Source organism: Lutjanus erythropterus, chromosome 4 (assembly GCF_056507025.1).
Source record: "Lutjanus erythropterus isolate fLutEry1 chromosome 4, fLutEry1.hap2, whole genome shotgun sequence".
NCBI classification, from domain to species: domain Eukaryota; kingdom Metazoa; phylum Chordata; class Actinopteri; order Lutjaniformes; family Lutjanidae; genus Lutjanus; species Lutjanus erythropterus.
In genome coordinates this window covers 32,805,940-32,820,894 of record NC_139320.1, presented here as the reverse complement: position 1 = coordinate 32,820,894, position 14,955 = coordinate 32,805,940, and the positions used below count along the sequence as shown (strand labels likewise).

The 14,955-nt window shown below is 38.7% G+C and overlaps 1 protein-coding gene across 1 annotated transcript in view; it reads left to right on the top strand.

Moving 5' to 3' along the window:
• The first annotated feature begins 799 nt into the window (after positions 1 to 799).
• The window catches only part of LOC146328696 (fibroblast growth factor 12-like), a 38,237-nt gene continuing 24,081 nt past the window's right edge, over positions 800 to 14,955 (top strand). The window contains exon 1 of the mRNA XM_084717684.1: positions 800 to 1,010. Within this exon, the coding sequence (XP_084573810.1) occupies positions 905 to 1,010 (106 nt within the window). The 5' untranslated portion in view covers positions 800 to 904. The remainder of the gene's footprint in view (positions 1,011 to 14,955) is intronic.

Genomic DNA, 14,955 nt, shown 5'->3' with positions numbered 1-14,955 from the left:
GCTCGGACAAATCCTACTGATTACACCTTTAAGTTTAACGAAGTAGTAAGGTTTTATATTTATTAGGGGCAGTTGTCCTGCACAGACGGCCCCCCACACCACAGCTCCTCTCAGCTCACCAGAGCAGCTCTGTGTCTGTCTGACTGTTGATTGGCTGCTACTCGAGACTTCTAACCAATCAGATGGTGCTGTGGGCGGAACATTAATTAACAGTAATTTTTTATTGTATATAATTATTATTATATAGAGAATGATATTAATATTAATATAATTATTATTATTGTTATTACATGACATTACTATGGTGATGATGACAGAGATCAAAGCTAAGATAGTTTTCTGGCAAAATAATAAAATAACAGAAGCAATCAGCTGGCAGGACTTCTGATAACTCACAGACCTCCTGTGATTTATTCCAGGCAGCAGTCTGACTGACCTGCGATCAGATCTGTGACATAATTCTTGTTGATGACAGGCTGTTAACAGCTGACAGAGGATCGTTTTTTATCTCAGCACTCAGTGACAGCAGGAACACTGAATAAATACTCTGATGAAAGACGCTGAATCAGACAGACAGGAGTGAAAAACTCCTGATTGTAACTTTTTAAAGACAGAAAAGGTGCTTTTATTTTACTATAAAGGCTGTTCACACCACTGTCAGTGTGTCTGTCAGTGTGTCTGTCAGTGTGTCTGTCAGAGTAACAGCTGAGTGGAGTGTCGTCATGTGGAGGCGTGAGCTGTTCGACATACAACAGACAGACAGATGAGAGCTGACTGTGAGTGTTTAAAGGTGACTGACTGTCAGCTGGGGGGACTCATTGATCAGACTGATTATCTGATTAACTGACTGACTAACTGACTGTCTGTGGTCTGAGTCAGGTGTGTGTGTGTGTGCGTGTGTACGATGACCCGTTACTGCAGCCTGTTCCGTCGTCTGCTGTCTGGTGAGAGTAAAGCAGACGAGGCAGACGAGGAGGAAGGCAGCACCCACAGAGAGAGCAACCAGCCGGGTGAGTCTGGCCACAACTCCCACAATGCTCAGGTCTGGATCTTCTGGAGAACAGGACTGAAGTCCAGTGTGATGCTGTTGTTGTTGTTGTTGTGATCAGTGGACTCTTAATCTAATCTTTAGTTTAGTTTATGTTGACCTGAAGCTGGTTTGTTGTTTGTTAGTCGTCTGGTTGTGTTTTTATTTGTGATCGACTCTGCAAGAGACAGAAAGACGGACGGTGATCAGACCAGACAAAAAAAAATTAGTTTTATTCACTTAATAGACGTGCTGTGTGAACTCTGTGTGCTCAGTGATGACAATTACAAGAAAAAAACAACACAAACATGGATCAACTGTTTAAGTAAACAAAGATAAATGTTGAGTTAACATCCTGCAGGTTTTCTGTGATGTGGTCACATGTTTTAATCTTATTTAAGTGAGTTTACAGGGTTGTTTTTTTAAGATGTTTTTATATATTTGCAATATTTGTTCTGGTCTCTTTTATTTTATTAATGTTATTTAATGTTAGCAGTTGTCTGTGTAGCTAATGTTAGAAGTTGGTCTGTGTAGCTAATGTTAGCAGTTGGTCTGTGTAGTGTTTTTCAGTGTATTTATCCTGCAGAATGGGGCAACTTTTTAAGTGTTTCTTGTGGCAGAGACCTATTTTACATGCAAATTACATGAATAACATCTACTGACTCCAGATCAACATGTACACACACAAACCTGGCAACTCTGCTTTTATATTTCATCTGATGTGAGACAGGAAGGACAACACACAGTTTTACTTTAACATATCAAAGTATTTTAATCATCATGTCCAGTAGGACTGAGAGTCGACACACTGTCTATTACAGATACATCATACAGGGTTTAGTTTGGTCTTTGTTGATCCTCAGTTTGCAAAAAACATGCAAATAATATTCAAAAACATGCAAAAACACGTGACTTCAGCAGAGTGATTTTTTGTGTGTGTTTGCAGGGATTGAACCTGTGTACAGTCTGTGCTGACTGACTTGTGTGTTTGTTGTGTCTAGTGGTTGTTATAAGCAGGTTCCCACATATTTTTACTGATGAATCTCCATAACTTTTCCACAGTATTTTCACCTGCTCCCCTCCATCTGAAATCCACACACGCAGGTCCATCTGTTTGTTCAGTTCTCATCAAACACGGTTGCATAACCAGCCGGTCTGGACGCATCTCTGACAACAGCAAACGTCTGAAGAGAGACACAAACGTGGAAACTTCTTTTCCTCGCAACTAAATTTGGCCGCTGTTCCACTGTAAGGAAACACAGCTCTGAAAAGTTCAAGTGTTCTCAGACCTGTGATCACCACGCAAACTGTTTGAATAATCTGAGTTCAGCACATCACTTCAGCCAACAGCGAGTGATGTTTGAAGTCTCACAGGTACACAGACTAGTCCTGAATGATATAAAGGTTTTACAGTACACAAAGGTGTCAAGACATCCTGACAGTATGATGTTTGATCGTTAACACAGACGCTCCTTTTTCTATTAATCAGTCCTTTCAGGATTTCATTGTCTGGTTTCACGGCAGCGTTTCTAAAAATTGCGATGCATGTTGTGATGTTTTCAGGCATTTTTTGCAATGAAAAGTGAAAATTGCAAAAGAAAGTTGGGGGGGGGGGCTGTTTTTATCTAATGGGGAGATGCTGTACTCAGCTGAGAATGCTGAGCTGAGAAACACGACGTCTGGAGGAGAAAGTTACAGGACTAACTTGTTGAAAAAGAAAAATGCCTCTGTTCCTGTTTGGATTCAGTCATGATGATAAAGGTGGAGGACAGCAAACACTGCAGACTGCTGATTGGACAGAGGAGTGTATCGTAGTAAGCGTGTAACTGTAGTGGGAGTGAGTGTCAGACTGATGACTGTCAGAGAGTGACTGTGATTGGTTGCTGAGCGGAGGAAAAGCTGAGCAGTGAAGTTGTCAGTGTGGCAGTAAACATACAGTTCAGGTTTGAGTTTGTCGGTGAATAAAAGCTGCAGCTTCTCAGAGCGAAGCGAAGCTCCTGAGTGTGTTGTTTCATAACTGCTGGAATAGTGTTGCTATGACGATCAGCTCCACACATTACATTTTACATAAGTTTACATAAAGTTTTCACCCGGCAAAATGTCAGGAAGGTATGGATGAATCCGGCGACCGCTTTGCGTGTTCAGCCATCTTACAGTGCTGCCGTTGCTGCAGAGGAACGTTGTGCCTGCTGGTCGTGTCTAGAAGGGAACTCCAAATTTGCAAGACTTCCATGACATTTTTCATGGTTTCAGTTAAAATGTTCTCTCACAGGATCTCAGGCGTCTGAGGTTCCCTTCAAGACACCTGGATAATTGGATTGACGGTGTACGTCCATGCGCTCCACGGTTGGTCCAAGTCTTTCCTGTAACAGTTAGAAGAGAAACCAGAAAATATTCACATTAAAGAATTGAAATCAGGGAAATTTGATATATTTTCCTAAAAACAATGACTCAAAACAAGACACATCAAGGTAAACACAGGCTCCAGATTGTTAAGTGTGGGTCTAAAATATGTGTAACCCTTCTTTCTTCCTCCTCCTCCTCCTCTTCGTCCTCTCTGTCCTGTCAGATGTGAGTGTATAAATATCAGTGTTAACGTCTGTGATCAGCTCTCGGTGTCTCACACCTTCATCAGGTTCTCAGTCCACACACACACAAACACACAAATTTATGTTGTATACACACACACTCACACACATGTGGTGTCTATAAAATATTATCACATGACTCTGTTGTTGTCCTTCATCCAGACTGACTTCTGCCTGACAACAGCACACAGTTTACTGTGTATGAACATCATGTTTCTGACTGCACTGACCTCTGAGATTTATGGGGTCAAACTTGACCTCTGTAGTCTTTGATTATTTGTCCACAGCAGGTCTCCACAACAGAACGACACAGTAAAACATCTGACATATTATCACATTATTGTGTAGTTTTCTTGTTGTCGAGCAAGAATAGTTGCAGGCAGATAATTGGATGTGTGTCAGATATATGTCTTCGTATCAGGTTGTTGTTTCTACATATTAATCCTGACCTCTGATTTGACCTTTGACCTTATTTGGAACTTCCTGTATTCTGCCTTTGCAGAGCGTACCAAAAAATATTTGGTCATACCACAGCAAAAGGCAGAAACTTTTATTTTATCTGATCACTTTAGCTTTGAAAAGCAGAATAAAGACAAACATGATGTATAATTCTCATTATTTATTTACAACATTTATATTTATATTACAGTGTGCTTGTGATGTTCCAATTAACTATTTTTTCAGTAATTATTTCAGTGTTTTTTGGATGTTTTTGAGCACTAATATTTATATTCTAATAACATGAAATTTTAAATATAAAAGGCTGCTACAGAAAAACGTGAGAACAGGTGAAGCGTACAGATGTACGCCTGTGTGCTCCACCTGTTTTCACATGTTTTTCTGTTGCATAATAATTTTTCCACTAATTGATCAGTTGTTTGGGCCATAAAATATCAGAAAATGGTGAATTGCTGTCACAGTCTTGTCAGTTGAAAAATAGGTCCAAGCAAACAGGTCCGAAACAGACGGAGCACGTGGTCATATGTCCGTGTGCTCCACCTGTTTGGTAATTAATTTGATAATCAATTCATTGATTAAAGAGATAGTTCACCCAAAAATTAAATTTCATTATAAACATCACTTAAAAAAACAGAATAAAAACATAAAATGCCTCCATTTTGCTTGTCTGCTGTAATCCAAGTCTCAGACAGTGTGCATGTGAACGTGGCTCCAAGCTAAAGATCTACAGTGAAGATTCAGGATAAAAAACATGGTGTAAATAAAATTTTTTAGTCAGCTTGACACGTTGGGGCTTTAGGAGACTTGGATTACAGCAGACGAGCGGCATGGAGGCATTTCATGTTTTTATTTTGTTGATTTTTTTTACATTTAAAAAAACTGGTCACCATTCACTTCCATTGTTTGAGCAGAGTTTTGTGGACTGAAAAACTAAACCCGACCTTCAGTAAGCATGAGGGTGAGCAGATAATGACTGAATATTCATTTTTGGGTGAACAGTCCCTTTCTTAGCACTAATACAGAGGACAAAGAGTAACTTTGTGCTTCAGTATGAGACGTTCAGGTGCTATGAGAAATATGAGTACACTGTACGAGCTGGGATGAGAACAGTTGTTGTAGTCATGTAGCTCCTGTCAAACATAAACATAAATTATAGGATATAAAGTATAGAGTTAATGTATGCACAGAAATAAATCAGGTGGTGCAGTGTTTATTTGCAAAACCAAACTGTCAGAGAAGCTGTGCACATTTTTAATTTCTAATAGATTAAATTCTTAACTGTAATTAGCTAATTAATGAAGATGACACCTCTCGCTCAGTGTCAGCTGTGATCGGCTCTAGAGCTGCACAATTAATGTAAATCGCAATAAAATGAGCTGAAATATTAAATGATCCTGCAGCTCTAATCGTCTCCGGCGCCACACCAGCCTCCAGAGGACGAGCAGTTACAGAGATAAAAGATAAAATACACAAAAATAAATGAAGTTAGTCTGAGTTAAAGTGTGAACAGAAAAGTCTTTTTCTTCTTGTGTTCCAGTTTAAATGTTGAGTTTCCCTCAGAGCTTCACTGTGAACTCAGAATAAAACATTTTTAGCTTCGTAAGCTGCGACAGAAACAGAACACACAACTAAAATTACCTCCAACACCCCGCTGTGTGTGTGTGTGTGTGTGTGTGTGTGTGTGTGTGTGACCTTGACAGTGATGTCTCAGTTATATTTACAGTAACGTGTATTTTTATCTGAGCAGCTGTGTGTTTCTTCAGCTCTTTCAGCACCTCGTAGATCTGCTCTCACTTCACAGGAAGTTTACTCACAACATGAAGACTGTAAAACACATAAATCATCTCACCTGCACAGGATCAACCAAGAATCAAAGTCGAAAAAATCACCTCACACAAACTGAAGAAGAAGAAGAAGAAGAAGAAGAAGAAGAGCTTTTTTCCAGACGACAAACATCCTTCAGACTGACAGAAAAACTGGACTTCAGTTTGTCTCGGAGAGGAGAAGAGACGAGATGTTGAAATTGAACTTTTATCTGATGATTATGAACAACACTGAAGTTTGAGTTCTGTAGTTTGAGTTCAGGACTTTATCAGACACTAAGAAACATGAAAAACACACAGAATCACTTCAACCTGAACGAAACAGCAGAAACATTCAGATCCACGTATGAACGTGAACAAAATCATTAGATTTTATGTGAATTCTCCTTTTTTACAAACTAATAATTTATATCTGATATAAAGCAGCTGACTGGTGAAGATATTTGAGTTTTTTTGTTTTCTTCAGCCTGTTTAATATTAAAAACAACATTTTGATGATGATTTTAGACTTTTTTAACATCCTGTTCTGGAGAGTTTGTGGCCCCTCTGTGCAGAGTTTACATGTTCTCCTCGTGTCTGTGTGGGTTCTCTCCGGGTGCTCCGGGTTCCTCCCACAGTCCAAAGACATGCAGGTTAATTGTTGATTGGTGGTGCCCCCCCCCCCCCCCCCCCCCCCCTCACAGATGACATTTATTTATGGTATTTTCTCTGTATTTCTGTGGGCGGTACTTTGGCTCAGTGGTTGTCTCACAGCGGCGCTGTCGTGGGTTTGAATCTCAGCTGAGACGCGACCTCTCTGTGTGGAGTTCTGCATGTTCTCTCCACCAGCAAGAACATGTATGTACTGTGGGTTCTCCAGTCAGAACCTCTGATGAAGCTGCTGGGTTAGAACATCAGGATGAGTTAAACACACAGACTGAACTCTGCAGAACATAAAGTGTGTTTAGGATGTTTACTGTTGAAGTTGTTGTTCTGGTCTTGTTGTCGTCATTAACAGTTAATTATCTTAATTTCTGAAATTAGATTTCTTGTTGTTTTTAAGTTATTTGACAGTGTTGTTGTTGGTGTGTGTCTCACTGTCTGTCTCATGTCCTCCTGTCAGTGTCTCTCTGTCTCCCTCTGCTGGTCACTGAGACTCTTTCAACACAACAACAAAAAAAATGTTGAGGCAGAAATAATGATAATAAATAACTTTATAAATGTCCAGAGGACAACCAGTCTCTGTCTGCACTATCTGAGCTGCTGTAACGTGTGAATGTCCTCACTGTGGGATCGATAAAGTTTATCTTATCTTATTTTATCTTATCCAAAGTACTTTACAACAAAGATTACACCAAGTTCTTTACATAAAGATGTCATGGAGTGAAGGTTAAACAGAAACAGAACGTCATAATTTATGTAAAATAAGGTGAAAAATAAAACCTACTTGTAAAAATAAGATAAAATGCCAACAGAACACACAGAATACATCTTTAAAAATATAAAACACAGTGGATAAAATGATAAAACTAACAGTAATAACATCAAATAAAAAACTGAATAATAAAAAATTAAAGTTAAAAATAGAAAACATAGGATCCATAAAATCAAGAAAAAATGGAACATGTTAAAAGAAGAGCAGTACATTATATATTAATATCTTCATCCTTCTCATGCATCATTATATTATCATCACTATCTTCATCATCGTCATCATTAATTCATCAGGTTTGGTTTCCTCCTGAAGGTTCTCTGTGGAACCGTTATGTGTTTTGAGGTTATGAACTCCTCACAGATCATTTATACACAGAAACAGACAGAAGTGATCATGTGACTCCCGTCAGATTATTTAAGAACCAGAGAAATCATCTGTTTTATTCTTCTTCCTGTCAGAACCTGTCAGGAGAACAGACTGTAGAACACATGCAGTTAGAACAGATAGAACCATCAGAACATTGAGACCCCACAGAGATCTGTTCAGGTCTCTGCAATAAACTGGTTTTATACGAGCTGTTTTTCATCACCGCCTCCATGTTTCCTCTCAGGGTCACAAACGGCGTTTCTCCTGATTCCTGACACATTTTATTTTTTCCTTCTCATCATCCTGTGTCTGACTGACTCTGTTTTATTTTTCTTGGTTAATTATCAGTTTGTTTATTTCATTATTTATTTATTATTATGATCATTTTCATCATTATTATTTATTAATCTTTATTTAGTGATTTTTATTTATTTTAATCTAGTTATCTTTTACTTTTTTATGTTTTATTTTTTTATTTAATTTTCTTTGTAGTATCATCATGACATCCTTTTTAACTCACTTACATGTTTCTTTTTTCTTGTAATACCTTGTTTTATTAGCAGCATTATTAGAATTATTATAACTTCTGTTAAATCAGAATGCAGGAAACAAACTCTCTAAAAAATACGATAAAACTTTGTTGTTGATACGATAAAACTTTGTTTTCACCAAAATCGGTGGATCTACAGTTTGTGGTTCCACAGTCTGTGGTTCCACACTGAGATCAGACTCAGAGTTACACATGGACACAACAACATGATGTTGAAGCTGTTAAAGGAGAAAAGTTACGTAATGTGACTTTAAGAAGCTGCTTGTTGTTTTCAGAATCATCAATTTTTCAGCAGCAGAATCTCCTGAATTAATGATTCAACATCAAACATTTAACACACACACGCACACACACGCACGCACACACACACACATACGCACACACACACACACACGCATGCACACACTGTGTATGTTTAATCAGAACCATAAAGCTCATCAGTCGTCATTTGATCAGAATATTGATCACATATATGAGGACAGTTGTCAGGTTCTCACACAGATCAGGAACAGTTTACAGGAAGATAAAAACATCTGAAGACGAGGACAGAACAGCTGAGAGACGAGGAGACGACAAAAACACACAACTACACGGATACAACAACATCTGACAACATACAACATCTGTATTCAATAATGCAAAGGGAGAAATATTGAATAATAAAGAACAAGATAAAGAGCGGTTATCAGAAGTACAAATACTTAGTTACTGTAGATTTTTAAGATATCTATACTTAACTTGGGTATTTATTTTTCTAACAACTTTTTATTTTTACTCCCAAATATCTGTTCCTTCTACTCCTTACATTTTCAAAACAAGCTCATTACTTTAATTTTACTTTCATGTGAGACAAACTCAACAAAAAAGACGTAACAACACAAAAACAATGTAACAAAACAACAACCGTGTAACAAGAAGAAAATGAGACAACAAAACCAAGTAAAAGATGTAACAGGATGTAACAAAACAAAAATTACACACACAAAAACAATGTAAAAATTTGTTAAAAGACAAAACTAATGTAAAAACATAACAAGACAAGAAACGATAAAAGACCTCACAGCGCGAAAACAACATAAAAGATGTAACAAGACATAAACAACATGAACAGGATGTAACAAGACAAAATCAACAAACAAATATGTGTTTATTTGTAAATATCTGTGACTACAAACAGCATTTGAGGATGACACAGCTACTGTTTGGTTGTTTCTGCACAGTGACAATAAAGTTCTTGACTCTTGAATCTTGAACAAAACAAAAACAACATAAAAGATGAAACAAGATGAAAATGGTGTCATGAGGAAGATGCAGGTGACAGTTTGGGACGGATCAGTCTGGTCCTGGTTCTGAATCCAGTCTTTGTTGGTTTGTTGTTCATCATATTCCTCATAAATCTCTATAACCTGTGATGACCTGACTTGATGACTTTCCTCCTGTTGGTCTTCAGAACAGGACAGACGGAGACAGACAGAGACAGACAGAGACAAGTCGACCTGTATCTGACATCTAACAGAACCCCGTGAGAACAGCTCTGCTTTGTTCTTCACAGTCATCGGATAAAAGCCATGTTACATAAAAACATCTGTCCTGCAGTGGTTTGACTTTAGAAAACGGGAGCCAATCAAAATGAGGGACATGGTCTCAGTATGTGGGACAAGAGTTAAAAATGTTGCACTGTCCCACATTAAGTTAATGTAGTATTGATCCACACTGTTTTATTCTCAGAGGAACAAACGGAGAACACAGAACCTGTGTCGGTTCTCTGTATTAATCCACGTCCTGCAGTTTGTACCCTGCAGTCGTCCAGATGTCCAGCAGGTGGTGCCGTGTCTCCAGTCTTCAGTCAGACTCTGAGCTGCAGGAAACTGTTCAGGAGAGTCTGCAGCTGATTGGTCCAACACTGAATCAAATTTTATTGCTCACAGGGAGACAGAAAGATGAGACCAAACTGAATCAACTGTTCATTTGATATAAAATCATTTAATGTCCTCTGTGAAGCTGTGAATCAGCCAATAGCAGGACTCCAGAGGTGACGTGTCACAGCTTCACCTTCCCATGATTCTCTTTAAAGACAACATTATATACACAGTCATATTTTTATATAAATTATCAAAATAAGATAAAAATCTTGAGGAGTTCAGGAGATAGGAACCATCTGAAGTGAGAATATATGAAATGTTTCTGTGTGAATCAAATTTTAATCAAGAATCAACCTGAAGTTACACCTGATATATTTACAGATTTAGTGAAATAATATTAATGAAAATTAACATTTAGTAATTTGAGGTCAGTTGTGATAAAAACAATGTTTTAAGTCATTATAACAGGATTATAGTTCTCAATAGTCTCCTCTTCCTCCCGCTGTGCTAAAATCTCTTGGATACGAGTGCTGCCATCTTGTTCTGATGACATCATTTGGTGTCAGAGTCTGTGCATTAATGATCGGGGGCGGAGCTGCGGTATCGAGGCCCCGCCCATACAGGCGGCCGACTCAATAGCAAGCAGAGTTCAAACTGATGAGCAAAATTAACAAACATCAGCATGATAAGACCGGCCTAAAATGACAGAAACATTTATTTAACGTGTACTTTGATGTTTTAGTTTGTCCCATCTGCTAACATGGAGGGGGGCGGGGCCTATGACCTATAGTGCAGCCAGCCACCAGGGGGCCATCCAGATGTTCTAGACTCACTTTTGTAGAACTCTCATGTCATATATCTTTGTATATAGTCTCTGGTTCAAACGAAAGTGTCTAAATTCATCAAAGTCATCGTTTTAATTCAGCGATGATAAAAAAAACTCGCTGACATTCGCGTGAAGCTCAGTCTGAACCTCAAACAGCTGCTGCAGCTGCTGATCCACATGTTCTCTCAGATAATGCTGGACTTGAAGAGGCTCCTGCAGGATTTATGGATTATTTTTTATGTTTGTGATGTGCGATGAGTCATCAGCTGGAGCTGGACGCTGTTCAGGAGGAGACACTGAGGGATTTAATATAAAAATATATTTTGGACATATGTTTGGTGTTTAACAATAGACTGAGGAACAATACATAGCTTTTTTTTTTTCATGTTAACATGCAGCGAGCTCACGTCTTTGTTTGGTTTGAACATCCAGCTGCTGTCCTCTCCAACGCCCACACAGCTGCTTTCTGCTTTCTGCTTTTTGGGGGTTTTAGCTGCAGTGCGTGCGTATGTGTGTGTGTGTGTGTGTGTGTGTGTGTGTGTGTGTGTGTGTGTGTGTGTGTGTGTGTGTGGGTTTACAAACTGAATGAATAGATGAAAAATTCTGTGACTTTAGAACTGATCTCCTGCTGTAAGGTGTTTAAAAAGGTGAAACTATTTTTTAAATTGTTGTTTTTACTGTACAAATGTGCTGCTATTTTATACTTTTCTTATTGCAAAGACACACTGAATACATAAATCTTTTTAAAAACCCTCACAAATATATATAGTTTCATGTTTGGTTCAGTAATGTCTGAGGACAGCAGCTCACTGCCTCTCCAGTGTGCAGCATTACTGCAACCAGACCAGTCTGACATTTCTGATTGAAAAATGACTGAAATGACTGATCGATTATCAGAAGCAATGGCCACTAATTTTCTTTTGATTGACTAATTGTTTAATTATTGCAGCTCGAGTCTTGAGTGGATAATGTCAGATAAATGATGTAGACTCCTGGAGCTGATCTGACCAGTAGTTTGGCTAGTTTGTTGTTTACAAATTACTTTATCAGCTAAACGCTATGAAGCAACTTACACCAGATCCATGAAGCCTAGCTAAGTTACAGCTAGCTGGCTAACCACAGCTTGCTTGTTATTGCAAACATCTGAATGGACATGTTAGTTGGCTTACTGGCAAAGGACTTCACCAGCTAACGTGATCCATGATGCTAACTTCTGTGTGAAGATAATTGTGTTGGTAACGGTACAAAACAAAGGTATTTAGCTGACTTGGTTTTCTATGAGCCAAGAGTGATGTAAGGCAGAGCTAACTGTAACCTAAGCTAAGCTAAGGTTAGCCAGCTAGCTGTAGGTTAGCTACACAGTAGTAATTTGTAAACAAAAAGCTAGTTATCATCATGGAGCCAATGATCCAAGTAAAATGAAGGAGCATTACAGATAAAAAGTTATTTTAAATACAACAGGATTCAGACTGCGGTTCATTTAATGGCCACTGGTGTCACTAATAAAGATCTTATAAAAAAAAGTACAAATCAAAACATGAGGATGGAGATTTATGAAAATAAAAAAAAAGATTTCATAGAGGCTTTTGGCCTTTTCTTTCAGCTTCTGTTCACAAAGTGTCAGTTTGTACAGAAAAGTTTTTAGATTACAAACTTTTGACGTAGTTTCTAACATAACCAGAAGAAGAGACTCTAAATCACAGTTTAGACTGTTGTGAAGTGACCACAACTCACAGTACCATCAGTACTCTGTGTACTCTGAGTTTACTGTAGTACTTTACGTGTATATTGACTGTAGTACTGAGTTCTGGGTTCTTGGTTCTGTGGTGGTTTAATAGTTTCATGGTCGTTTAAACGTCCTGCTGACATTCTGCTGCCCTCTGATGAGGCAGTTTGTTTATTGATCAGGAAACATACCTGAACTGTACACACACACCACACACACACACACACACACACACACACACACACACATACACACACACACACACACACACACACACACACACACACACACACACACTCACACACACACACAGGGAGAGTCCAGCATTGAAGGACAGGAAATCCACTGTGGCAGCACCACAATCGATCCCACGGCTCATTAACACCCAGCAAGAGAGTGTGTGTGTGTGCGTGTGTGTGTGTGTGTGTGTGTGTGTGTGTGTGTGTGTGTGTGTGTGTGTGTGTGTAACATTATTCAGCAGATATTCTCAGAGTCTCCACCTGTAGTCCTTCTTGGTCACAGCAGGTGAAGATGTTCAGTAGTTTAACTCATCGTTCAGGACTCATTTGACTCTGGACTCTGGTGATGATCCAGGATCTGCTCTGTCGACAACACAACTGTTAACCCTAACCTGTAATAAGCTGACATGCGCTAACGTTAGCTAGCAGACATATATTTGCTAACATTAGCTATAATGAGAGTGGAGTAAGATAGTGGAATATATTTGCTAATGTTAGCTATGATGAGCTGAAATTAGCTAATGTTAACTACTGGAATTTTACTTGCTAACATTAACTATGAAAAGCTGACATTAACGGCCGTTAGCTAGCAGACATATATCTGCTAATATTAGCTATGATAAGTCGCCATGCAGTGCAATTTTATGTGTTTTTAAATAACAGCTTTGACAAGTCTGGCTCTGATTGGTCAGTGAATTTGTGTTGAAATCGCTGTAGTTTTTAACGTCTGGTGTGTCGGGACCTTAAAGTATCAGACGTGGACGGACTGACAGGATGCAGCTGATGATGCTCAGAGTAAATCATGAAGATGTCTCTCCTCGTCCTCCTCTCTGTCTCCGTCTCCGTCTCCGATCTCAGTCCCTCTGTGCAGGTACGAGGACGCAAATACACGTCAGTAATTAAAGACGCTGACCTGGTTTTTTCTGCAGGGAGTGTAAGGCCTACATTCAGCACGACGGTGCGTTCACTGACACGTTCTCCACGTGCTGTGACACAGGGCCCCGTCAGTGATGTGACCACGGTAATCCTGTTTTCAGTGTTTGAGCGGGAAACCATGAAACCTGCTGGACACGTTGGGCCCCGGGGCCCTGAAACAAAGTGATTAGATGTGGAGGATTAGTTTTTTAATAGCATCAAAGTGTTCCCCATGTCACATGACTCCAGAGCTGAAATATTCACTTTAATTACAACGTTTCAGGCTTTTCAGGTCACGTTTGGTTCAGTAAATATTGGTGATGTCGGAGCATCTCACTGTCGAAGGCTCGATCCTAAAAACCAGATTCACATCCCTGTTCTCATCGTCTTATAAAATATTTGTTTCCAACATGTGAACAAACAGTCTGTGTTTCATTTGTCCTGAAATAAAGACACTTCTCCAAACCCTGATGGACAACATGCAGCTGATGAAGCTGAATAACAGAGGAGACAGAAGTCCACTCAGTCAGATGCTTAAATAAAAACAGACTCTGGTAAAAGTAGAAGTACAGAGTCATCTTGTTTATTGCAGTAAAAGTAAAAAAAAGTCATCCTTTTTGTCCTTTATGTCATTTTTTCATCTTGTTACATCTTTTGCATCTTGTTTGGTAATTTATGTTTTGTCACCTCTTTCTCGTCTTTTACAGTATTTTTTGTATTATTACATCCTTTTCGTCTTTTCTTTTTGTGTCTTTTACGATATATCTTGTTGTGTCTTTTTTGTCTTGTTGGGTCTTTTATGTTTTTTAATCTTTAACCCTTCATCTTTTCCGTCTCGTCCCGTCGGTCCTGTGTGATGTCCTCTGATGGATCCACCAGTCAGTCATCTTTTCTATGTTTTATTGTTTTGTCCATTTAGTTTAAAATCTGTCTTGATGTTGGAAGGCGGCGCACAATGATGAAAAAGAAAAATAATCAATAATTCACCTCAAAGTCATTAAAATTAAAGTAACAAGTCTGTTTAGAAAATATGAGGAGGAGAAAGTTCAGATATTTGTGTTGAGATGAAGGGAAAGTAAAAAGTTGCTGAAAAATAAATACTGTACAGATACCTGAGAGTAACAAAGTATTTGTACTTAGTTACTTCCTACTTCTGCTAA